This window comes from Melospiza melodia, chromosome 3, assembly GCF_035770615.1.
Source record: "Melospiza melodia melodia isolate bMelMel2 chromosome 3, bMelMel2.pri, whole genome shotgun sequence".
Taxonomy (NCBI): domain Eukaryota; kingdom Metazoa; phylum Chordata; class Aves; order Passeriformes; family Passerellidae; genus Melospiza; species Melospiza melodia.
The window spans coordinates 43,615,697-43,642,466 of NC_086196.1; the positions used below are offsets into that span (position 1 = coordinate 43,615,697).

Consider the following 26,770-nt stretch of genomic DNA (forward strand, 5'->3'; position numbering starts at 1 on the left):
GGGAAATTTTTTTTTGAGACTCTGGACTCATGTAGCATAGCCATTTTCCTCTATCATTTAAGCTCTGGATTCTCCCATTCAGTTTGCTGGAACCTGTCTTGTCTCTCTGTATAACTTCATGAAATATGAAGACCTGATTTGTGTATAATCAGGTTGAGCAAAGCTCACTTGGATCTGTCCTGAGATGTGTGCTCTTCACCCAGTAATTACTGCTTAGGTTGTCATTGCTGGTCACGTTTCTCTACTGCTCACACACCCAGGTTTCCTCACAGAGGAAATCCCAAGGCCCCTGCAGAGCTGGAGTGAGTGTAAGCCCTTCTTACAGACAGAATCACTACTGAAGGTACCCACTGAGGGTAAAGTCCATCAGTTTTCACTCATTCAGCACCTGCTTTTCTAGCTTAGTAATGTCTTCATTATAAAATCTAACTTTTCAGTAATACCTAAGTTCCATATGTCTTGCAGTTAACAGTTCCTTTTGCACCTCTGGATAGTAGAGAAATGCTTTAAGGTTTCATTATGTACTGATACTTTCATGCTATAACTAAAATTCCTTTGAATATCACTTAATGGTTCCATCATGTTTCCATATACTAACAGAAGTGCTGGAAGCAGAAATGGCACCAATCCTTTCTTGCTAGTCAATATTTTTGCCTTATTTGTATTCTTTGCATCATTGTTTACTTTCCTCTTGCCTGAAGGCAGCAACTAGATTTCATTTATTTAGCTGATTTTTCTGTAGCTTTTATGTGGCATGGTGTAATCATTCCATTCCTAATTTTAGGAATCTAGAGATGATTTTGTATTTATGGAAAGATTTACTAGTAGATTCTTGTGCTTTACTGCACCTCAAAGCTGCCATTGCAATATTAGAGCAACCAGGCTAATACTTTGCTTTCATCATCATAATTTCAAAAAAATCTTGTTACTTCAATTTGTGTTTTATGGAAGTTTTGACCTAATGCTTGCCTCTTGTGCACATTCACATAAACATCTCAAAACCATATGTAGTACTTGAACTTAATAATCTCATCCCATATTTTTTGTCTGGACAATATGTTTTTCCCAATACTGAAAATTTTGGTTAGCAAAGCTTAAATAAGTGCTTGCAGTTATTGTCTTCATGTTACCCTTCATGGGAGAGTGCTTCAGTACTCTGCTGAGGAGGGTGGGTTCCCCCTAAACAGAGAAGACAGTATTTTTGATGGGTAAAGTGTGTCTGAAAGTACCACTTATGTAAAAAAAAAAAAACTTGGAAAACTTGATGTGGTTAAAGTAAGACATAATAGGATAGGTATTATTTAATTAGTAATTTTTCTAATTGGCATTTCTGTTTAATGTCATTGAGAAAGGTATAAGAATAAAATTATAATAAGATACACAGCTTATGTTGTTCTGCTTTCTCTTGCATAGGCTATCCACTCCGTGGCTTGGCATCATGAAGGCAAACAATTCATTTGTAGTCACTCAGATGGTACCTTGACCATATGGAATGTAAAATCTCCTACCAAACCATTCCAGACAATCACTCCACATGGTAAGGTGAAAATGAATACCCAATGCACTTGATAGCTCTTAAAACACAGAGAACTTGTTTTTAATAGAACTGTGTTTTGCAAAAAACAGGTATTAAAAGTGTACTTGCAATGCAGTAAAAATCTTTCTCAGTCATGCCAGTTTCTCATAGATTTCACTTGAAAAAGAAAAATCTTTATGAAATAAGAATCCAAATCTGTTCAGCTTTCTCTAATTCTCTAAACTTAAAGCTTGTCTTTTAGACAATGACACTGATCTCAGAGTTAACGAATGCATATTTTGCAGGACTTGCTTTTTGTTATATCAGAATCCCATAGATTGTTTAAAATACATATAAGCAAGTACCTGTTTTATGTATAAATGTGTAGATTACCACACAAATTTTTGGGAGGGTTTGTAACAGAACAAGAATAGCATCTGGTAAGATGTTCCCACTTCTGAGAGGTCTTGCATTAATGTTAATCTAGGAAATTATCATTCCATGTTGTTCTTCTGTGAAGTATACTGCTGCTCTTCTAGTAAGTTGTACACAAATGCCAGGCTTACTTGATGTGCATGTCTCTATTTCATGTCTTTGCAACTTATTTACTTAAGATTTTCAAGTGTGGATGTATCAGTAAGGATAATTATGAGAGAATGGGCTTTTCATGCTCAATTGAAGTCTTAGCCCTTAAGGACAGTACTTAGGGTAAACCTCACTTTACTTGTAAGCTGACCAATTTTAATTGCAAAAGGGTAGGCACAACATAAATTTTAAATCTCCTAGTGCTACTTAAAACAGCACTTAAGGGGAGGATTATATGTTTGAAAACAAATTTTCTACAGCAATCAGGTTTAGAGTTGCTCTTTTTCCTAAACCTTCAAAGTTGGTGTGTTGAGAGCTTTAAGAAATGTTTAATTATATTATTCCAAGGCATACTCTATTACTGTCAAAGTTGTTGAATATATGTTGTGTGTATTTTATACTTGTCAAGCTGCATAGTGAATTTCATTTCTTGCCATAATGTTATGGAACTGCAAGATTAACGCAGGAAAATAATTTACTTTAGGAAAGCAGCTGAAGGATGGAAAGAAGCCAGAACCCTGCAAACCTATTCTTAAGGTGGAATATAAAACAACTAGAGCTGGGTAAGAATTGTTTTGTATGCAAAATTAGCATATGTAACAGTGCAACACTCTGGGAATGGACTTTGTTTCCCTGTTGTTGGGGAGCATACTCTGATGGTACAGCTTTGTTTTAGCTTTAATAAATCAGATATTGATGAATAAAATACAGAAATTTGTGTGAATGAATTACTGTATACAAACTAACGATGCTGCTAATTCATTATCTACACTCTTCTTTCATGCTACTAAAACTTGTATGTGTTTTTGCTCAGTTTTTTGAGAGTTCTGAAGAAAAAAAGGCTGATGAAGCAAAGAAGACACCAAAATACAGACATGATAAATTGAACTTTGACAAATAGTATCCCAAATTGAATATTCTTAATTTTGAATACATGTTCCTCCCCCTAAAATGTTATTAACAGGAGTTTTTCTAGTACATGTAGTTTTTCTATGCCGTGAAATATGCCCAATTATGCATATTGAGAATGTGACAAAGCAGTAATTGCAACAAGAGGCTCAGATGCAATTATAGGATCTATAAAGGAGCATGTTTTGTTACCCAGACTGCAGCTAGGGTGGATGGATTTCCTGAACTGTGTGGAATTTCTTTTATTTGTGTTTCCAAAGTGTTTGAGTAAAAAGTGCAATATTAAGATAAAATATTCATGGAAATCTGTTCAGCTATTTGCAAAAGCTGATTTTTTGTTTGTTTGCTTTCTTTCGTATTTGGGGGGTTTGTGTACCATTTTTATTTGCTTTTCAGGCATTCGAATCTGTAGAAGATGGTTTATTAAATGATACAGTGCAGTATTGTGTTTATATACTCATAATATCACTGGCTTTAGGCGTTATTATTTTCTGCTAAAAATGAGATAAATAGAAACTTAAAATTGTCGCTGGCTCCCAGTTTTATAAAAATCTATCATCATCTGGAAAATGTATTTTACTTGCAAAAGTCTACATCTGTCTGCGTAATCCATTCTCAACTGAAATATCAAAATCTGATTTAAAGAGAGATAATAAAAAAATCTCAGCTTCAGCAAGTTACAATTTCTGCAATCAAAAGCCTCCTTTTATTCTGAATAGTCATTCTGAAAGAGACAATTACTTTGGAGCTTGTTCTGTGACATAGTATTACAATATGAAAACTACCTGACTTTTCACATAGTATAAGGAGGAGTTCATTCTTGTATAATTTCTAATAATTCTTGATAGTTTGGGGAAGCTACTTTTTCCTGGTTTGGCTTTTTTTTTCTGTTGCGCCTTTCACTTTCTGGTGTTTATCCAAACTGAATGTTTTGGTATTTGATGCATTTCAATTTACTCTTCTGTCTAATCTATCTTTTTTTTTTTTTATCTTCAGTGTACTATTAAATCTACAATTTTGTACAATTGTTTTCTATCTTCAGTGTACTATTAAATCTAGAATTATTGATAACCCTTCCTTAACTTTAAGTAAGAGAGGGGGGAAAAAAAATGCAACAAGTAAAACTGCACTGGTCTGCACTGTTGTAGAGAAGCAGTGCACTGGGTATCTGCTTTCATTTATTGCTATGTGTACTTCAGTTTGTACTCAATTTTCAGTTTCTCTTGTAATCTTACAAGAATTTTAAGGCAAGACAGAACTACCTTTTAATACCTGAATTTTTGATAGATTTTCTATTTATCATTTGGAATTGTTTAATATGAGCAAGATTTTAACTTTTATCTAAAGTGCTGTCATTTCTTATTAATGTTTTAATTTCTGTAGCACAGAGGAGAATCGTTTCTGGACAGGACAAAATTTTTCAGGCTACTGAAACAATGTAAGAAACATATCAAATAAACTTTTTTCTATGGCAGTTCATGACAGCTGTTCTTAAAAAACAAATTATAAAAAAAACCCAGAAGGAATCAGAACAAAGCAAAAAAGCTTACATTTAAGAGATACTATTTATTACTTATTTAAGTTATATTTAAAATCTTTATTAGGAAAAAATGTTAACTATTTCCCTGCTCTATTTTGAACATCTTTCTATCAACCCTTTTTTGTTTCTCCCTTGCCTATCCAGAGTGCTCAAAGATCTATGTCTGTTTCAGTATTTCCTCCAGTGGAAAACATTTCATTGATATGCTCTGAAGTGGGTTTTTTACTGCTTCTAATTCTAGTAAGCTGGTTTTGGGAAAAGTGGTTCAGAACCATGCAAAAGGAAGGACCATAATCTTTGAGTACCCCATATTAAGGGCTACAGGCACTATTCTTTTTACTGTTGCAGCTCTTTTTAATTCCTCCTCACTTTTTTTTTCCCGCATTTCGTTTTTCATATTGTAAAACTGGGGTCAGGACAAAAGAAGAACATGAGACTTTTCCTGGGCTTTATTGGCTACCTATTTACTTGCTAACTTTGTGGAGTTTTTTGTTGCTTTTTGTTTGGTCAGTTTGGTTTTTAGGTTTTTGCAAATAGTGCAAAAAGTGAAGTGTCCAGAGCCAAAGTAACTTACGCTACAACAAGAGTATGTCTGTAGCTTTATTTCTGGGAGAAAGGTTACTATTGATGAATAAGGGGTGAAAAAAGTACATTCTTCATATATTCCTTGTGCAAAGTGACATCATTTGGCAATCTCAGAGCGTAATGTCACTGTACTGCAGCAACTCTTCATCTAAAATACTTTGTCCTTTTCAGAAGCACTGAATTTCAAAGGTAGCTTACCTTTCGCGCTTTCTGGTTCCCATATTGCTTTTATATGTACTTTTTCTTCTAGAGGCACTCTCAAGCTTCCTTGTGCGATTCCCTCCCCCTCCAGATTCCGTCCTTGCTGACACCACTTTCCACGTGTGCAAGATCAGAGCCCTGTATTTGCTCTGGTTGATATTAGCATTATGGTAAAATACTCTGGTTCATATTAGCATTATGGTAAAATTGCCAGTGTCTAATAGAAATTAGAGCTCCAAAGTCTCCATGTAAAACGTAATTCAGAAGTATTTTGTCTTGGTAGCTGATGCAGCTCTCATTGACTGACTGAGTCATCTCTAGTGAAATGATTGTGTGTAATTGGGATCCCGAAGTTACATCAGTGATGGGACCTCCCACCAAGTAAAAGCTGATAATCTGTTCATTTAGTTTGAATACTGCTATTTTCTTGTGTCAGCTTATTAGTTTAAAACCACACTTCCCAAAATAAATTCATAGTTTTATCTTCACTACTACTTCAAGACTTCAAGTATTAAGGTAAACTAACTCTTGAAGTCTTTTCCATCTTCATACTAGGATTAACTTCTCCACAGATTTACTCAGGGTTTGAAAAGTAAGCCAGATGGTACCAATGGCCTGATTTCTTTGTATACCGTTCTATCACACATCTGGATTGTCAGAGGCTGGCTCACATTTGATAGTTTACTTCTAAAATTGAACAGAAACACCCTCCTGGGTTGTGAGCCACTCACCTCTCAATTGTGCTATGTATTCATACATTGCAAGACCTCATCCTGTGTTTTCTGAAATTTTTTGTCAATGACCTGTTGCCCCCTTTTATAGTCAATTTCTTATAGTATTCTCCAAGGGCTTTTACATATTTCACTGATGAGGAAACTCATTTAAGGGGATTACTTGCAAACCTGTTGAAGCTGAACTGTTTCAAAGAATCTCTGCATGAGCAGCTGCTATAAATTGCTATTAAAAAATGCTATGAAGCAATTCTCTAAGATCTGAATCCTGAGTTTTTTAAAATGTCTTCCATTGTTTCAGGTAGGTAAAATGTAATTTCCAAAACTAAATCAGTCTCATCTATTATACAAAGTACAAATCTTCTACATTTTTATTTTAAATTATGTATTTCTAATTGATGTGCACTAGCCTTTTAATATGTATCACAGCTGAAGGGCAACACTTTAATTAGAAAATGCACAGTTTGTGGTAAATCCATGGTTTCATGAAAATATGAAGAATTCATACACAAACTTTTAGTGGTCTTTCTGGCAGACTCAAGTCAGGTTTAATCTTTGAGTCATTTGTGAAAATTCTGTGTGACAGATCAGTGTGCTCTATTCTTAGCTCTTCCATTCCTTGCATCTAAAGAATACTGTCTCTGGCAAGCCTGCCCAAAGCAGTTTGATTACCTTGAGAAATAAAACCTGGAGAAGCTGACATACAATTGTCACTGTGATCTATGAAAATTAAAAATTGAAATTTGTTACTTTGGTAATGTCAGTTGATCCCAGTGAATCTGCAAATATGATAATTGCTACAAATTGTCCTGGCAGCATTATTGTTTCAAAAACCTAATGATTTCTATGGACAAAAAAATACTGCAGTAAATCATTCCAACACAATGAGACCTCACCAGTATTTTTCTATTCACTAACATCCTGAAAAATACCAGACTAAGTTCAAGTGTATAATTTTCTTGAAATTTCTTCAAGGACCTGACCATAAAAAATTGTGTGAAGTTTCAATATGAAAAACTGAGATTAAATGAATACTCAGAGAAAACTTAATCCTCTTCTAGAGATACACTCAGGGCTGCTGTTGGAGGCAGGATATTGAACTTGATGGACCCATGGTCTGATTTATGGCCGTTCCTTTGAGGTCACTTCCTCAGCCAGCAGTGCTCCTTGATCCTATCAAATCTTGGGTCATAGGTCTTCTGGAAGATCAAGCAGATTGTGAAATATTTGTAGAAGCTGAAGGCTTATCTCATCTGCTTTGCCTTCAGTGCTACAAACACAGAGTAATCTCAGCCAAGTCTTAAACACACAAACTGCAGCATAAACCAAACCTTAATATACAGTTTTCAAGAATTCTGACATATCTAGTCTCACTTTGTGTTTCAAATGCCAACTATGGAAAGCCATTTAGACAGTGTGAAAAAAGATAGTATTATAGGAAAGCATTAAAAAAAAAAGGTTTCCTCTCTTTTTACAATATATCCGGGAGGGTTTTTTCCCTATATAAATTTTCTCCAGATACTTATATGCTAGCTATTTCCAAGGAAGATGCAAATGAAGGGTAGAACTTCTACTGAAAGTGAGCATAAAAGTAGATCAGAGGCAAGTAATAGATATGCAAAGTGCCTATTTTTCCTTCAGAAATATAATGTGAAATTTCAGGCAATAGTCAGTAATGAGTAACATTTATGTAAGCTGCATGCTTACAGTCACTCTACTCTCTCAAAAAGATTATGTCCTATTTCAAACATAAGCAGTATTAAAATTAGTGATTCTTGACAATCAGGAAATAAGAAAATACCTGGTAAAATGAACATATTTACTTCATCTTGTTTTTAAATAAATGAAATAGTAAACTGTAAATTATGTGCATATTGGAAATATTTGGATGTATTTAAACATATGTTTCAGCAAAGGCTTTTCAAAAAAGTTTCAAGGGAAGCTTCTAAACTCTTCTCAAGACTAGAAGAAATATCTCTGCTTTGCTCTACTTGGCTATTTGATTTTGCAGTGAGAATAAAGAAAGACAAAGTCATTTCATGAATTTTTTGCATGGTGGTGGGGGAAAAACAGATAAAACATCTAGAGTAAATGTGTGAAGTTACTTAACAGATGTTATGTCTTTAAAGCTTACCCAGCAGTTAGTTGCATCTCCAAGACAGTCATATTGCTGTACAGCAAGTAAATGGGACTGTTTCTTCCTGATTTTGCTGGGGTGTTTTATGTTATGGAAAAATGGGACTGTTGGCAAATCTGAATCTGCAGCTCAGTAGAAAGGAAGCAACTTTAAATTAGTACAATTTAAAAAAAAAAAATCTCATCTTGCCAAGAAGTTATAAAGATTGGTTAAGTCAACAAAATGTTTGGGGGAAATGTTTGACTTAAACAAGAGTTAGAGTAAGATTTGAAATACATACCCAAACTGTATATTTCATGGGAGCAGGTTTGCGTTATTTTTACTCCATCTCTGCTTAAAGATATTTCATTGAATTTTATCATAAGGTTGCAAAACCTGCCCAGTCTCTTTTAGTGTGTTATCCTGACTTGATCCTCAATGCTTCTGCTTTATTCCAGGGAGCCTTTCATCATTCTCTCAGGAGGCTTGTCATATGACACTGTAGGAAGAAGACCCTGTTTAACAGTCATGCATGGGAAAAGTACTGCTGTGCTAGAAATGGATTATTCTATTGTTGATTTTCTAACCCTGTGTGAAACTCCATATCCTAATGGTAGGTTCTGTAAAGATTTTTCTCTGTACCTTGACTTCTTATCATTGGAGTTTTATCCCATCAGACAATTCTTTACCATTGTCTTTCTGTTTTATCTCTGGGGATCAGACTGCAGCAGCAACATCTGTTATTCCTATTGTCTGAAATGTGTTTTACTTGCCAAAACATGAATAGAATAGTTCATTATAAAGCAAATTTTGTGTCTAGAAAAAAGCCAATTACTCATAGCATGTTTTATTCTTTTTAATCCCAAAAGCATGTGCAGACCAAAAGCATTACAACTTTAAGCTGTAGTTACTGGAGCAGATGTGTGCATCTCTGCATATTTGGGCACATAAGGCCTTTCCAGTCAGTGCTAAACCATGAGGAGCATTTTTGTATTATTTTAAACTTTTAGTGGCTTTATTATTCCCATATTTAGATGGATTTCAAACTAACCTGTAATCTCTCTTTTACAGCCGGGGATTTCTTATCATAGTTTAGGTAGTTATTTCAGATGAATAGTATTATATTGCTGATGATTCCAATGGTTTTATCTGTCAGCTTCCATCAGAGTATATTAAACTGTTTAGCTTGGAATTTGAGATCTGGCTGAAAGAGGGCAATTGAAACTTTGAAAACTTTTTCAAGTTTCTTATTTTACTGTCAAGTCAGCTGTCTTTTCAGCCATTTTGTAAGCAAGTAAAACTTAAACTCCACTGAATATAAGGAAAAGCAGTTCAGGGGTGGGAGAATGTTACTCAGAAATTGGCTCTTTCACTCATATAACCTGCTTATAGAATTTACTCTGCATGCTCCTTTTTCTGTTATTTGAGCTGTTGAGAATATTGAATAAAAGAACATGAGTTTTCCAAACTTAACTTGGATGATTGAGGAGTCTGCACCGATAAAATATCTTCAAAAACTATAGTAAACTAAGTGACTTCGTAATCTCAGCTGCCAGAGTGCAAGCATTGATTCCATTCCTGAGGCTGTGCTTGCATGGGCTCCATTTACCAATAGGTAACCTTTTGTTGTTGTTTTCAGACTTTCAGGAACCATATGCTGTAGTTGTTCTCCTAGAAAAAGACTTAGTACTGATTGACCTTGCGCAAAATGGGTAAGAATCTTCTTAATCTTTAAAGTATTTTTAATCATTGGCTCCAGTGATCAGCCTGCTGTTCTACTTTATAGCTTTTTAAGTTTTCCCTAGATTAACAGTTAGCCTCTTTCTTCTTTTAAAGGTATCCTATCTTTGAGAATCCTTATCCTTTGACTATACATGAGTCTCCGGTTACCTGTTGTGAATATTTTGCTGACTGTCCTGTGGATCTCATACCTGCACTCTATTCAGTTGGTGCTCGACAGAAGCGTCAAGGTTACAGCAAGAAGGTACAACATCAACTACACATGTTTCTATTTTAAAATACTGACAACCAGAAGCTCTGAATAACAGGAGTGGCCATACTAAGACCAAAGCTACACCTGACTCAGCCAGCCTTTGACAGTGACTAATAGCAGGGGAGGATATGTGTGGCTAATGTCTGGGGAGGATCTGCAGTATTTTGTCTTAACTTTGCACTGTATGATATTTTCTTCCTCAGTGTATTTGTTAATCTTCCAGGAATGGCCTATCAGTGGAGGCAACTGGGGTGTGATCACTCAGAGCTATTCAGAGATCATTATTACAGGGTAAGTGATACCATAGTCTATTAATAACTTTCTTAGCTCATTAAGTAGAAGTGGGAATGTTTTGTTTCTCTTGTAAAATATTGTTTTGTATGAGTGGTTTGAGAGATTCATGAAACTATGATTACCAGACATTTCCTTGGCATAATCTCCTTGACGTGTTACTGAGAAAGTAAAGCAGAATGTGGAAGGGAAGGTAATAAGGGATTGATAGCAGGTGTTTCACAGTCAACACTATTATTATTATTATTATTATTATTATTATTGTTATTATTATTATTATTATTATTATTATTATTATTATTATTATTATTATTACGTTTATTTCGTTTATTTATTGTGATTGCAGGGCATCTTGGATCAAAATTGCCTTTTAGTATTTGATTTTTGGAAAATAGCTGAGTACTGTTTTAAAGCATGGTAGGTCCATTAAGTAGTTATTGAGCTCAGTTCTCAAAGAGAAGCCAATTTTTTATATCAAAAATAGCAAATACTTAAATCTGATCATTTTGAGACTGATCTTTCTGTAGTTCCTTACTACTGTAAGGACAGTTCCTTATTAGGACTAGACAGTTCCTTACTGTAAGGAACATAAGTGAAATTTAATTTATAACTGTGCAGTGTATCACTGAAAGTGAGAGGACTACTAAAGTGGTTTTCAGCTCATTAGCCCTAATCAGGATTACTGTCACCTTGTACTACACATTGCAGAGACTTTGAGACAGTCATGAAAAAATATAGTCATCTGATTCTCAAACTCAAGGCTAAATAAACAAGTTAGGTGACTCATTAACAGTGGGATACTGTATATTTAGGCATCTTCTTTTCAAGTGTTGCTCCTAATATAGGGCATCTTTCAAAAAACAGTGCATGGTAAGGTATACCTCAGTATTTAAAATGGTAAATGAATATGTTACAGTGGGATCATCAGGAAATTTCCTTTCAAATGTTTTTCTAGTCTCTTCTGTCCAAAGTAATTGGAGCACATGTTGGTAAAATATCAGCTTTTAACAAATTGTGAAAATAAAGTGTCACTAAACAGACTAATAACAATAGAATGTGAACGGTGTACTTTCCCACAGAGGTCGAGCACTCCAACTAATCATTTCATCATCTCATTTTTTTTTTATATTTCATAGGCATGCTGATGGATCAATTAAATTTTGGGATGCGTCAGCAAGTAAGTGTTTTCAGTAGAGATTTTTCCTGTGCAGTTTTAGATTTTTTCTCTTCAGTTAAAGGGCCAATTACTTCTGATATTCTACACAGCTCACAGTGAAAAATGCAGTAAGAATTCAAAGTAGAAATGGCACAAAGTTTGATGTTTGAGTTGCTCTAGTTGGAACTACGCTTACTCTTGGTAGTTAAAGGCTGTTTAAAGCAATCTTGGAATCGTCATCAGTTGTCTTTAAAAACGTGTGGAAAACTGGTGAGCTTCCAAAAGGCTAAGGCGTGTGTGGCTGTGGGAGGGAGCAGATGCAGTGTATATGTTTAAAAGCTGGGAGGAGGACTGTTTGGAGTGTTACAGATCTTTAATTTCGGTTTGGAGTGGGAGGGGAACCTGGGAGAGAGGAGGGTGGGTAAGCCAAACCTGCTTGATTGTGTACTTAAAAATTCTATTCGGCATAGATCTGTCAAAAGGAGATTCTGTTAAAGATACTTAATTTCTTTCTGAAACAGATAAATAAACCTGTTAAGGGAGAAATTGCAAGTATCCTCTTTACTGATTCAAAAACTTTAGAATCTTTCTAATAGGACATTCTTACAGGTGAACTAGGGAAATGTGATTCAGGTAGAACCAGTGAAATATGGAAGAGGAGAAATTTAGGTTTTCCTAATGTTGCGATTAGTATTTATAGCAGTAATTTGGGCCATTGATTAGACAATATGCTGGTGAAGTTTGAAATCAGCATGTAGACAGTTGCAAAAAAATCTAACACAGAATTGAAATTCCAGTTGAGAAGGTACAATTCAAAAATTAGCTGTATCAATGTATTAGATATATATTTCGATCAAAACTGATTTTTCTTTTCTGCTTTGTTCTAGTAACGCTGCAAGTACTCTATAAGCTAAAAACAGCCAAAGTATTTGAAAAATCACGGAATAAAGATGACAGGCCAAACACAGATATAGTAGATGAAGATCCATACGCTATTCAGATCATCTCATGGTGTCCAGAAAGTAGAATGCTGTGCATAGCTGGAGTTTCTGCACATGTCATTATTTACAGGTTCAGCAAGCAGGAAGTGACGACAGAAGTCATTCCGGTAAAGAGTTATGACCATTTTTTAACTTGATAGGATTTAGCTATAATAAGACTGTTGTAGCAATTCTTTTTTGTTTTTGTCTTTAATTACATTAGTGAAATGGGCAAAAGTAATTGACTCGAAACAGAGGTGGGTTTTTGGAGAGAAAGTAATTAATTATGAAATTCAGCAAAAGTAAATATTGCACACAGAGATGGTTTTCAGTGACATTTTGAGGCTTTTCAGCCAATAATCATTCTTTGGTCATTCTATGGAAACAAATAGTGGATCAAAGCTTGTCTGTATCAAAGGTATAATGATAACAGAAGTGAATGATCTATGGAGTTGAGGAATTTTGAAGATTTTAGGGAGTTGACCCTTGAATCTTCATAATTACCATCTGTCCTGTCAAAACTTCTGCAGTACGCAGAGCTAGAAGAATAAAAATGTGCCAAACATGCCCTGAAATCTGTTAAGAACTTTGCTGTGTCACTGTTTTATTCTGTATCAGATACAGTGATTCTATTACAAGAGTTGAGAAGTTTCTTGTTAAATCAGAAGCACACACATGCAAATTTATGTATTTGAATGTAAGAACAAAAACTTAACATTTAATTATAAAGTGTTGCCTGTTCTAAGTGTTAATTGCAATGTAGTTGGGGTTTTTTCTCTCACCTCCTTTCTCCAACACACACATCCTCCCCCTGCTATTCTGCTCACGTGTAAGCTGTAGTTTAGGACCTGAGGTGTGGGGCTTTTTTTTTGTGTTTTTATGTACAAGTACATTTCCTTCTTAGGGAACAGGTTTTTTTCTAAGTTTTTATGAATCAGCCTAAATCGAGTTAATCTAGAGTACTCTTCGACATTTTAAAAAATACTATACAGTTCTATAGTCTATGAGTTAAGTTCTATTTTGCAGATGATAAAACAGTTGAAAGCTTCCTTTACACTGCACTGCAGTTAATTCTGATGTTGTTACAGATGCTGAAGAAGGAAATCTAAAGTCATGATGAATTTACAGTTCTTTAAAATGTATGATCCAGTTCAACACATCAAACACTGAACTAAGTCACCATGTGTACAGTATTACATCAGTAAAAATTTAGCAGTCTGTGTGGCTTTACCAGCTCTGTTTTACCATTCCTGAAGTACATAAACCAAGTCATCTTCATAACTAAATATGTAGTCAGCAGAATGATAATTAAATGGGTCCAGTACCTAATTTATTTCAGTATTAAGAAGCAAACTTTTAAAAACTGGGAAATACATCAGACATTCAAGTTCTAGCAATCTTCAGATATTCAGTCTGTATTAGTATGACTCTGCATTTCTGAATGCTACATGTGTCTTTGTTACACTTTCTATTGGATGGCTATCTTTCAAAAGATGGAAAAGTTCTGGATGTCACTTTTATCACTACTACCTTCAGTTGCACTTCATTTATTTCATACTCAGTGTTTTGAAAGGCAGTACTTTACAGATATTTTTCTTTCCTTTAATTAACAGATGCTGGAAGTACGTCTCCTATATGAGATAAATGATGTTGAAACTCCAGACGGTGAGCAGGTGCCACCTGTACCAACTCCAGGCACAGGCTCCAATCCCCAATCCATTGTTCCCCAGTCTCATCCATCTACTAGTAGCAGTTCATCTGATGGACTTCGTGATAATGTCCCATGTTTGAAGTAAGTTTATTCTGTTACACTTTCAAGTGAGTCTGAAACATTGCAAGAATATGTCAGAGTATGTGTACTGTGATATCGTTATAGATGTGTTACTGCTGGTGAAAATATTTTATTTTGTAAAGCAGAGTTTTCCAAGTGTCTGTAATTTGAGCTCTGCTTTAAGAAATAAATATTGCAATCTCCTTTTTTTTTTTTTTTTTTTTTTTACTTTTTAAGCTGACTTTAAAAAAAAAGGTTCATATCTTTCGGTTTACCTGATTTAGGAAAATTTGGCATAGATGTTAGTATAACTATAGATGATGGTGCCTTAGAGCAGTTTTTAATAGCAGCAGTTCAGTCACTTGGATTGCTTATTGTCCTTGAAATGAACGGGAAAGCTGATGTTTTGTGGCTCTCCTTAATTTTAGACCAAGTATGTCTGAATATGTTTCTTCTGTTAGTTTGGCAGAGCCTTAAGCTTTAGAAGCAAATCAGAAGTGAAAATTCTTACAGATAGCTAGCTGAGTGCTAACTCTTTAGGCTTATAAATATATTTATTTTTTGAAAGTCTTGCAAGGGAACAACTTTGTGTATTGGAAACAGAATTAATTAAATGTCCCTTTTGTCATGGATCTTCACTTTGCATGATGCCTAATAGTACTCTCACTGTAGGTCTTTGACAAGTTTTTTGATCTTTTTAAATTGTGAGCTTTTTCTGCAAGCTTCTTTGTGTGAGCTTTTACCCATTTAGAGAAAATAGATTTTAAAAAGTCTTTTTTTACTCTCCTACAAGAGTGCCTTGTGTGATTTATGAGCCATGACTTTTTCTAACAGAATGTAAGAAATATCTAATGTATATCTAGAGATATAAAGTTAAGTGTATACTTTGTTTTCTGAAGTTTAAGATTCCAACTTGGATTTTAATTTTTTTGAGTGTATCCATCCAGAAAACAGTTCTGATAGAGTTGCTTTATTTGGATAAGAGTTTTCAAATTGTATTGATTGTACTGAGTTGGAGAGGTGTATTTCTGAAGGAAACTCACCTAAGCAGAAAAATTGGAAAATTCTAAACTTATGTAATATATTTTCAAATAATTTTTCAAATATCAATTTCAAATATCCATTAGTGAGAATAAATGGGTAAAATAGTGGAATTGAGGAGACAAGAGCTTGTTCTACACAATTTTCTTCGTGTAAAAAAATGCAAGATCTAATCTTTTCTGTGTAAATTTATCAGCATGCAAACAAAATCTCTACAGGAGTTTCAATTCCCCCAGTCCCAGGTGCATTGCATACAATTGGTGTACCATTACAATAATTTCCTTGTTTTCATTTTGGTTTTGCCATATCGTCAGCTTTTTATTTGCATTTATCTCAATACATTGTGCTTCTGTTTCCCTTTCTTTGTGCTTATTCCACATATACCTCTCACCCCCTTCTGTTCTCTAAATCAGAGTTCTTTTGGAAACTCTGAAAAAGTGTGTCACACCTTCTTTTTTAGACACTGACTGAGTACCTTTATCTATTAAAGGAAATACAGCATAATAGCACTATTATGCCTTGTTCTGAGGTTGAAAAAAATTAAAAATATGTGATCATTGTTCAATTAATTTTCAATTAGGTAGTGAATCAAAAGAAGTGAATTCCTAGTTTCACTGTGGCTTTTTCTTCTGGTTGCTTTTATTTGCTTTTGATAATAGTTTTTACCATTTTCCAAGATTTTAAAGTCTAGCATGGTGTAGAATTTAATGAACTCTGATCCCATAAGGAAAAACTTGAGACACTGGAGACACCATGTTTTGTTTACTTTGCAGAGTCAAAAATTCTCCTCTCAAGCAGTCTCCAGGCTACCAAATTGAGCTTGTTATCCAGCTGGTGTGGGTGAGTGGAGAACCTCCTCAACAGATAACCAGCTTAGCCATCAACTCTGCATATGGCCTGTAAGTATATTCTACACAATTCTTTCATTGTTCCATCACAGTGGTTCGAAACTATCCATTAAAATTGAGTCTCTATGTGTGTTCACATGAGCTGCACAGCAACATACAGGTAATCAGTTTCTTGTGCTTCTGAGAGAATTCCTTTTGGGTGATGGCAGATACTGATGATGCTAACAGCAGAGGCAAATCAGCATCATTCTTCCTCACCTGGCACTGTACGGCCAAGAGGAAGTGTCACTTAGGGCTCTGTGTCAGATGGGTTGGCAAGGACACTAACAGTGATCTGTTCTACATGGCACCATGTTTTTACAGGAGAACAATTAATCAATACTGCACTCTACAATAAAAATTCATAAATAAGTGCAATCTAGGATAATTCCTAAAAATTAGGAAGTGTTAAATGCTGAACTGCAAAAAAATATCTGTGTAAAACATTACCAACATTTAATTAGCATTGTATTTCCTTTAACTTCTCTTTTTCCAGAGTAGTTTTTGGAAACTGTAATGGTATTGCCATGGTTGATTACCTCCAGAAGACAGTGCTCTTGAATCTAGGCACTATTGAACTGTATGGCTCCAATGATCCCTACCGCAGGGAGCCACGATCTCCCCGAAAAACCCGGCAACCATCTGGAGGTGGGTAACCCAAAACTTATTGTAAGCTCAGAAGAAAGGCACAGTTGGCCATCTAGTCTTTTTTTGTATTCAAAAATGCACACTTTCTTCACTGTGGTTTTCTTTCTTCTTGATCTGTTGCTAATGTCACTATTGCAGCTTTGTTAATTCATCTTTCCTTAAAAATTGTTGCTTAGTGAAATTTACTGATGCTTCACACCATCACTTATTTTTCAGGGCAATGTGTATTTTAAGAAAAAATATAAATTTACAATGGATTTATGCAGTTTACAAGAATTTACTTAGCATTAGGAAGTATCCTGACGTTTCTGATAAAACTAGTACCCATATTACATGTTTGTATAAATCCATTAATGTTTGCAGATAGCCTGAGTGTTTGCTGGGATCTTTTGGCGCCTATTTTAAAATTTGACTACAAATGTCCCTGATGAGCTAAATCATGTTATGTTGTTAATACATATATGTTATGCTTGAGGAAACCTTTGATTGAAATGAACAAAATAAACTTCTACACACAAACTGATAAAATAAATCTCTTTGAAATAGAAAAAAAGGATTTTGATTTTAAAATATGCTGAAGAATGTTCCTTTTCAGCTAAAATGAAAAGTGACTTTTCAATCAAAATGCAAAGCTTTTTGTAACCAGAAGGAAAATTTAGTATTTTAAAATTTTCTTCTCCCTGATGTGTCATGGATACTCCTAAGTTATTTCAGAAAACACAAGACATAATAATAAGCTGTTCAAAAAAACCCTTTCTCATGATTGACTGTTAATTTCTCTAAGAGATCCAGAGTAAAGTCCTTGTAAGTTCTTCAGGTAATATTTTATTCAAATTGATGTTCTAGGAGGTATTTAGTAAATGAATGGTTTGAAAAAGATCTAGTTAACACCAGTCAGCTTATTTCAATTGAGCAATTGGATGTAAAAATCATTCATACAGAGCAGAGCATACACAGTCGGTATCCTGTCAGATAAAATATTTTCTTGTGTGATACAAACTGTGAGAGAAAGAAATAGCTTTACTGTTTCACTGTGTTAATTTGTCCTGGGAGTAAAGGGCTTAAATTCTGCCTCATGCATATAGATTATAAACTGCCTTTTGGAGCTTTAAACTTCATTGCTTTTGTTTTCCTAACTGTCGTTATTTTGATCCAATAAATTGGATTCACATAACTCTGTGTTTCAACTGTGTCTCTAAGATGTTCATGATGAAAGCCCTTTTTGCTCATTAATATAGCTGTTATATGAAGTCATATTTTTTGCATCTTAACTTCTGATACTAACAATCTGCATGGCAATGGCATTTTAATAACCTGGTTGTACAAGTTACTTAGCTGGCTTTTCTGTCTCAAATGTACTGTTAGTGTCTTGGTCTTTCCTTTTCTCATTGCTTCATGAAGGTATGCTGACTGTGGCTTCTTGCATGTGCGGCCTTTCTAACTTATATTCAGAGTCTGTGAAAAAGCTTCGCACCTCTTATATAAGTAAGTCATCTCATGGCATTCAAATATTTTTTGAACATCTGAACTTGACTTTTTTTTTTGTTTGGTTCACTCACCATAATTATTTTCTTTAGTTCTTTTTAAGTAATTGTTTTACTTATAGAAACTGATTGCAATCCATCCTGCATCCATTGTATTTGTCGTTCGTGTTATCTTTAAGAAATTTAAAGGAATAAAGCAACCATAATAGTCTCTGTGTTTTGGGTTTTTAAACAAATAAATCTCAAAATCAAAAGGAGATCCTATCTCAGAGTTTGCTGATGTTTAAAGAGCTAAGATCTTACTCAAAAATTTAGTGTTATTTTACTAGAAACTTTCCTTGCTGGGTTCCCTTTCTGGCAGAAAAAGCTTCAGAAGTCCAGAGTTAGAGTATTAGTAGCAATGATAAGAATCAACATTGTGATTACAGAGAGATTCTTCTTCTAAAAGTGAAAAGTTACTTCTACAAAAATGTTGTTAATAGGGATTAAGAGGTGTTTGTGAACAGCCCTGTTCAGTTTCCAAGCAGTTCTGAAGTTCAGGTATCTGTGTGAGGAAGGGAAGCCATCAGAACCATGAATTACCCAAGAGAGTCTGATTTATGACATCATTCACAGCATCCAAGGATCTGGAGAATGTAAATCTTATTTTTTAAAAGCATAGAATTGTGCCTTTTCTTAGGATGCCAGTTTTCTCCAGCCCCCAGGCAGAGGTAGGTAATCTCAGCCCTTTTTTTTAATGAAGTAGAGCAGATTAAGCTACTGTAAAAATGGAGTTAAAAAAGTAAAACAATAAACAAACAGAACTGCAAAACAAACTTGAAATTATGGTTCAAGTCTTAGTTCTGCCATTTCTTTTCTCCCAACAAGAAAAAATAAATACATCTCAGAGGATAGTCTCAATTGCCAAATACTGCTTTCTCTATAGTCTTTCCTCTTCTACTGCCATGGCAGAAAGGGAGCTGGGCATAAAATAAATGCGTCCACCTTAAGATGATACAGAACTGAAAACCAGAATCTGGCACTGATTGATTATTGTTTTGAAAAAAAGAACAAGATGGGTAGAAATCCCAAAGCTAGTAAATATTGTAAAGCTGTATTTACTTGGACTATTTTATTTAGGAATAAGTGTAAACAAGTTTTGTACCTGAGAGTTAATTTAATAACCATGTAATTCTATTTCTTTTTACCATTCTGAAAGTCTCGGTTAACTGGAGCTACAGTGGTTTAAAAACCGAAAATAATTTCTTTAGTTATCATTTAACATTTTTCATTATTTGTAGTTCTTTCAGTGTATGTATTGCCCAGACTTCAATTATTGCTTCAACAATTTTCCACAAATAATGAGTCTGTTACATCTAAGTACTACCCTCTGATTTATTTATAGGATTGGAACTATATGAGATAGTCAGATTTTGCATTCTCCCTTTCTTGGACATTCACTATTTGCATTTAGTGCTTTCAAAAATGCAAGGAGCTTATGCTTCCTTGTTTTTTGCTTTGAAAGATGTGCCTTCATTGAATCTCTGTCTTGGAAACATTTCTATTTCAATACTTCAAAATTATTTTTATCTATGACTAAGATATTTTCGATGGCTATACAACTAATAATCTTCAGGGACTACTAGTACTTGATATTTAAATCTTCCTAGAAAAAGTATTTTTCTATCTAATATCGTTGGATTAGAAAATTCCTATTCTTTGAGACAACACCAGTGTATTTAAGGAAAAAAAAAAATCATACTAGTTTACATATGCATTCAGACAGCCTGCAAACAGAGCAGGATATTGCTATTGTACATTCAACCAAGCCCAGAAAATGCAGGAAGGATTCATCCTTCCTCATAAAAACCCAGATATTTTGTATGTTTCAGCATAAAATGTCAATTCAATAGATTATCAGTATCTGCCAGCATATTTAAGATTTAGTAAATGGTATGTCCTTAATCAAACAATTAAAAATTTACAAAGGCGTCTTTTAAAAAATTTTATAGAGTGAGAGTTACGTATCTTCTAAAATATGAATGGAAATGCGAGATTTTTTCCCTTCTCTTGTGTTGCAAGAATATGATGTATTTCTCTGTCATCTTATTTTTTCTACTCAGAAAAGAAATTCAGATTCCCGTCTTAAAGCAGCATCTATTTAGAGACAAGGCTCTCTACACTAGCTAGACTGTAAAATGTCATTTCAGGCTAGCTCTACAGACACAAGCTCCCAGTTGGGATCGTGTTTTGGAATTTATCAGTGATTCCTACCAGGTATACTACTCACATGTTTTGGGTGGCAATTTATAGTTTGTGAAGCATGCAGTATATGTGTTTTGTTAAGGCCTGCCAGACAGTGTCATCAGTTGCTTGTCAAGGTTAAAAACAAAATCAAAGTTTGCCTTCAGAGTCTAATAGTGAGGGGGGAGGGTGTAGAAAATCAGCTTTGGCCATGTGCCCAAAGACATGAAATGTGTAAGTAAAAGTTTATGGTGTGATGAAAGCTATCCGTGATGGAGCTTACACTGTTAGGCAGCTTTGCTTGATGTATTCTTTGCTAAATAAGACAGGGGTCATTAAATCAATCATTAAATAAGGTCATAATTTCATGATGAAACACCAAAACTTATATAGCTGTTATTTTTTCCTGTGTAGTTCCATAAGTTCACAAAGAACATGAATCATAACTCTTTTTTTTGCAAATTACTGTTGGTGAGAGTTACAAGATTTTATGTGACTCTTTGATTAGTGCAATTTAGTACAACTCTTTAAAAGTTAGGATTTCTTAGTTCTACAAGAGGCAGTTTAGGTTTCTGACAGAAATGAAACCGTTCTTACATGCATGTGACTTTTTAAAATTTTTATTTTGTATCAAAATTTTTTTGGGAGTAATCTATGAGTGATTCAAAAAGTAGGGTGGAGAAAACTGGAAGAAAATACATGCCTGGAACTCTTCTTGAGTTGCTTGGTCATCTTCTTTTTCCCATCCTTCCTCATGAAACATTTGAATTTTTAACTAAAATGTTGTGAGACCAATATCAGCTGTGGCTTACATCAGCCAAGGCCAAAAGTGTATCAGAAAGTTTTATTGTTGGGCTGGGGCGGGGGGGGGGTTTGGACCCTGTTTTTCAGGTTGTTTTTAATTCTAACTTTTACATAATATCAAGTTAGTTTTAGTTGTAATTATTAATTGCACTGTTTTCAGTCAAGTTGTAGGTTCTTCTGAGATATGTCTGCTTAAAACTGGTGCAAAAAACTGACTAATTTTCATGAAGTTTTATATATCATTTAATTTCAGCTGTAATTCTGTGGAGTTTTTAATGCAGCATGGTAATGATGTTTTCAATGACATTCTTTAATTTTTGGTAATTTGGAGAGTTTTCAATTTCTTGCTTCTAGAGTTTGCGTAGATAAACTAAAAGCTTATTAGAAGGTCACTTGTACATATATTGGTATTCTAAAAGGATATAGTTTGTATTTCTGAAACAGAAACTCTTGGATCAATTTTCTTTTGTAATTCATAGCAATTTGCATAGATACTATAAACCTGAAACCAGGGAATTTTTCCAGGAGTGCTGCCTTGCTCCCAGCGCTTCTGTCAGGATATCTGGGGTTTCAAGATGAATAGCAAGAGATTATCTTGCAGGTTTCTTCAGCTTGGTCATAGGCAGACCCTCCTAGTTCACAAACTTAGATCATTCTTGTTATATTCTGTTTGGTTTAATTTCAAATTTAATCATAGCTAATATGACTTTTCATCTGTTCTTGTTCCTTTTCTCTCCTAAGTAATAGCAGTAATCGCTATGAACAGATATCCAAGATTTACATACCCAAATGATTACCACAATGCACACTTATTCTTATTACTAATTAAAATGCATATTAATCAAATTATAGCCTTGAGAGTTCCTACAAAGAATTCAAGTGTGCAGGTATCTTCATTCTTGGCTAAAGATTATTGCTGTCAATTAATGAATTTTCATAGGAGAACTTGTACAAGAAGTTAAACTCTTCCTTTGAAGGTAAAGAATTAATCTTTATTGGAAAGGAGAAAATTGTGTTCCTGAACTGCATGTATGAATTTGTTTGGTTTGGCTCTTGAGGGTGCAATTACTTCTAAGAGCACAATATGGATTTATCTTCCCAGTACAGCTATCATCTAAAACTTATATTGCTTGTGGTGAAAGCAACTTCAGGATTTTTCAAAAATCTTTTTACACAATCCTGTCTAGTTCAAAACATTTAGTCTCCCGTGCCTGTTTAAAACTTTGGTGTAATGTTCTGATTATCCCATAGTGTTCATTGATTTACTGACAGATGACTAAATAAATTGCTCTTTTCTTTCTCCTGTGTAGTGGAAATATATAGCTTCCACCTGGAATTTCATTTGACATTTTAGAAAATTTAAATTGGTTCCAGGACTGTTAAATGTAGGATTAACAAAGCCTTAAGGCCATTTGACAATTCTAGTGATTGAGTTTTGGGGTTTAAGCTATACATGCTCTTAGTAATCTTAAAAAAGACTATTTTGGATAAATGGAACTGTTAATGTTACATAATTTTAATGTGTTCCATATTAATATTTTATTTCAGGAGAACCTTTTTCCCTTTAAACTATTAACTTCTGGTTAAGTGTTTGGAAATTTTAAAACTTTGGTGGAGTAGAGCTGTTGTATTTTTGTAGGTATATGTACATATATATGTATGTATATATGTACATATATAGATATGTACAGTTGCGCTTGTGAATATGTAGTGTGCAGTTGTATAGACAGTCTTTCCACGTGATTCCTTTCCTGCCTTAGCCATTACCATTAACACTCAAACTTTTTGAGTATTGGAATATTTGTGTGCATGCAAAACTCTGTAATTTTAGCAAATATTTCTTAGCTATTACTGTTCAGTATTACATGCTTGTTTGCCTTAGTATCACATAATTAAATTTCTGTAGGAGAGCTTCATGATATAAACCTGAAGATGCATTACTAACTTTAAAATATCAACAAAATGCACTTCTCTTAATTTTGGGCAGTCTTGACAGCAATTCCTTGTCAAAAAAACCAGAAAATTTCTTGTATACTTTTAATTTATGCAATGGAATAATATTTAGGAGCTTCCATCTTTTGCATCTGATTGTGTATGACTAGGTTTTGTTTCCTTCAGTGGAATGAAAGGAATTACCTTTCAGATGTTAACATACTGCAGTTATTCAAATTGATCAAATTTGATGCTGTAAGAAATTTAGTGAAGTTCTTCCATGCAAGGGAGAACACCTATCAACACCCTAACACCTGAGTTCTTTAAGTGACACCAATAAGGAGTTTTTCTGGAAAATTAACTTGGTAATTCAAATTTGCAAATACAAGGCGTATCAGTGTAGCAGTAGAAAATTAGTTTGAAAAAGGCACTGTAATTTCACACATCCTGTTTGCAATCATCAGGACCCTCTTTTATATGACTTTTTTTTTTTGCAATTAAATTTTTAATATGATGCATTTTTTTCAAAACAAATTATGTTTATGCTTAATATATTCCTGGAACATGTAAATAATTAACTCTTCTGATAAGTCTGTCTAGCTGAAAATATAATGGTTTTCACTAAAATTTATTGAGAGAGTATATTTTGCAAAGACAACTTTAGTAAGAAGAAGTGACTCTACAGTTACTGTGGGTAATGTCAAAAAGAGTAGTATGTAACAGAAATTCTATCACAACTGGCTTGTTTGTCTCTAATAAGAAATGAAGTTCCTGACTGCGGTGGAAGTAAAACTAAAATGGGAGCTGTATTTATAATACACTGGTTTTGTGTTTCAGCAGGTCTCTGTGATATAAATGAAGGTACAGTGGTGCCAGAAGACCGCTGCAAGTCACCCACGTCAGGTAATCATAACTTTCCCTGATCTTCAGCTTCTTATTTTCCCAGAAGATGGCATGCATTAAGTTAACACTTACTAGTTAAGTAATTATATAAAGCCTTTTGTCCTCTCCTAAACTTTTGGAACTGTCATAAATTTTGCCATCTTGCACAACTGCATTTTTAAAACAAGGCTGACTTAAGAGATGCAATAGGAGTATGTTATAAAGATGATTGAAGAGAGAATAAGCTGAAATATTTGTGTCTCAGGGAACCTGCTGCACAATGGAGTTTTGAAGCATTGACAAGAGATGCACAAATTCCTGTAATAATTCATATGGTTGTGTTTCGTATTCCTCAAAAGTGGTAGAGATTATTTCTGAGCAAGTTTACTTCCGCTTCCTCATAAGTGGCAAATTACTATTTTTCTTTGGAATCAGAGGTCTTCAGAAACCAGCATGCTGAGAAAATAAGATTTCCCTACTTAATACTCCTCCTCCTGCACCCTTTTTTTTTCTTCAGTTTTCCAGTTGCCACTGCTGTATGTGAATATTTTAAATGAAACTTTCAAGAATTATTATTTTTATATTGGCTAGTTGAGGCTATAACCATATAAATACTTAATAATGCATGTCAATGTATAGAGTGAATAGTTTTTGTAGTACCTAAAAATTGTCACTTTATTTATTGCTCTGAGAACTTTTAAAGATTTCATTTTGTTTCATTCAAAGCTACTCAAGGTTAAAGGACTCAACTGCAGATTTAAATGAAGCACGTAAAGTAGTATGTAGTGTAAAATGCTAATTAAGATGGGAGTCTAATATAGGTTCCTTTTCTATTGTAGTCTGTGTCTTTCAAAGCCAAATTGAAAACACAACAAACCAAAACATTGTGTTTGTAGCAGTAGTAGAAATTTTAACATGAATTTTAATTTCTGATTTGACAATTGTCTTTTGATGTTCATTATAAATTCTACCAAACACTCCTCTAGATCAATCAATGTCATTTTCATTTTTGCTAGCTTTCTTAGAGTAAATTTGATTTATTCATAATTAAAGCGCAACCTAGCTGTGAGTTTTAGTTAAAAGTCTTGCCTGAAGATGTGATTTCATGACAAATCTGTGTTGCTAAGTATTGGCATGCTGAAGTCATCAACTTCAGTATAGTTCATGATGAAAGCTTTTTTTGTGGTGTTGAGAATAAAGAGCATGTTTCCTATTTCATTTTTACACACTGACACCAATGCCTGTAAATAATTTGCTATGCATTGCTGCAGTTGCAGTAAATCCTTTGTTCAAGGTTGAGCATAGTTATCAATTCACTATTTGAATTTGACCCACTTGAAAAGTCTGGGCTAAATATAGGTTCTGGAACACTGCTATAAAATGTCTGCAATGAACAGCTAATAGATCATAACCTTTAAAGTGTATCCTTTTTTCCCCTGCTCCAGAATCACCCAAATGTTAGCCCAAACAACTCCTAACTTACACTACTTAAAACACTGTGTTGTTTAAATAAGAGGATTCTTTCATAATTGAGTGTTGAAGTAGAGTAAACTAATTTCAACACTTCTGCAACAGTGCAAGGAAGACAACTGCAAAGATGAAAATTAAGGTTTATGGAAAACTACTAAATTTAACAATTGGTTTCCCCTACCTTCCTCCTGCTTGTTTGAGTTGAGTGTGAGCTGAAGAAGGTTAAAAAATAATGTCTAAAGTACCAAAAAGTGTGAATGCACAAAAGATAGAGGGGGAATGTAGCTCTTGCGTTCTCCTGTAAAATAGAAACTTCTAGTAGCGAGGTTGGACTGTGCCTTGCTTCCCTTGATTCTGTCCTCTGCTCTCAGTGAATTAGATTAAGCTTATGGTAGACTTCTCAACTTTTCCTTTGAAATAAGTCTTGGAGGAACCACCCTGGGATGGAAATAATTTGTTGATGTTTGTGAAGAGAGAAGAACTGTAATTCCTTAGGTTTGGTTTAGGTTTTACATCTTTTCTGGGCAAAAACTCAAGACTGAAAACAGGCTTGAAAGTGGCATTTAGCTTTCAGAGGTAAGAAAGGACCTCTTTGAGAAATTTGCTGCAGAGTATTGGCAAGCTTGAGAAGAAGGATGGAGGCCAAATTTAAGGAAACATTTTGCAGTCTAGAGGTTTTCTAGTTAAGAGTAAAATACACAAACACAAAATGTTTGCGTGCCACTAGCTCTAAAATTCGAGGATGAGATTGGCAATTGAATGCTTTATCGGTGTTCATTGTTACAATGTGATCTGTAAAAGATACCAGTCGCTGTTTGGACTGAAGCCTCAAATCCACCTTTCCATGTCCAAGTGAAGTGGAAGGTAACTTCCATTAGGATTCCTCCAGTGGGTGATTATATAGATGAGAGGACTGCAAAAGGGACTGCCTGTCTATGCAAGTTAGGAGAGTATCCTACAGTTTCAGGAACACAGAACTATAGAAATACTGTGAAAATGCAGTAGGAATAATCTTACCTCCTGCT

The 26,770-nt window shown here is 34.4% G+C and overlaps 1 protein-coding gene across 7 annotated transcripts in view; it reads left to right on the plus strand.

Annotated features, from left to right (window-relative positions):
* Positions 1 to 26,770, plus strand: part of STXBP5 (syntaxin binding protein 5) — a 104,381-nt gene that overhangs the window by 51,339 nt on the left and 26,272 nt on the right. For 4 of the 7 annotated variants that reach the window (XM_063151538.1, XM_063151540.1, XM_063151541.1 and 1 more), the window contains exons 8-19: positions 1,414 to 1,537; positions 2,586 to 2,664; positions 8,642 to 8,796; positions 9,823 to 9,895; positions 10,020 to 10,167; positions 10,400 to 10,467; positions 11,604 to 11,644; positions 12,511 to 12,731; positions 14,217 to 14,395; positions 16,189 to 16,314; positions 16,799 to 16,950; positions 24,231 to 24,296. In XM_063151538.1, the coding sequence (XP_063007608.1) occupies positions 1,414 to 1,537; positions 2,586 to 2,664; positions 8,642 to 8,796; positions 9,823 to 9,895; positions 10,020 to 10,167; positions 10,400 to 10,467; positions 11,604 to 11,644; positions 12,511 to 12,731; positions 14,217 to 14,395; positions 16,189 to 16,314; positions 16,799 to 16,950; positions 24,231 to 24,296 (1,432 nt within the window). The remainder of the gene's footprint in view (positions 1 to 1,413; positions 1,538 to 2,585; positions 2,665 to 8,641; positions 8,797 to 9,822; positions 9,896 to 10,019; positions 10,168 to 10,399; positions 10,468 to 11,603; positions 11,645 to 12,510; positions 12,732 to 14,216; positions 14,396 to 16,188; positions 16,315 to 16,798; positions 16,951 to 24,230; positions 24,297 to 26,770) is intronic. The other 3 variants (XM_063151539.1, XM_063151542.1, XM_063151544.1) reach the window with 1 other exon arrangement.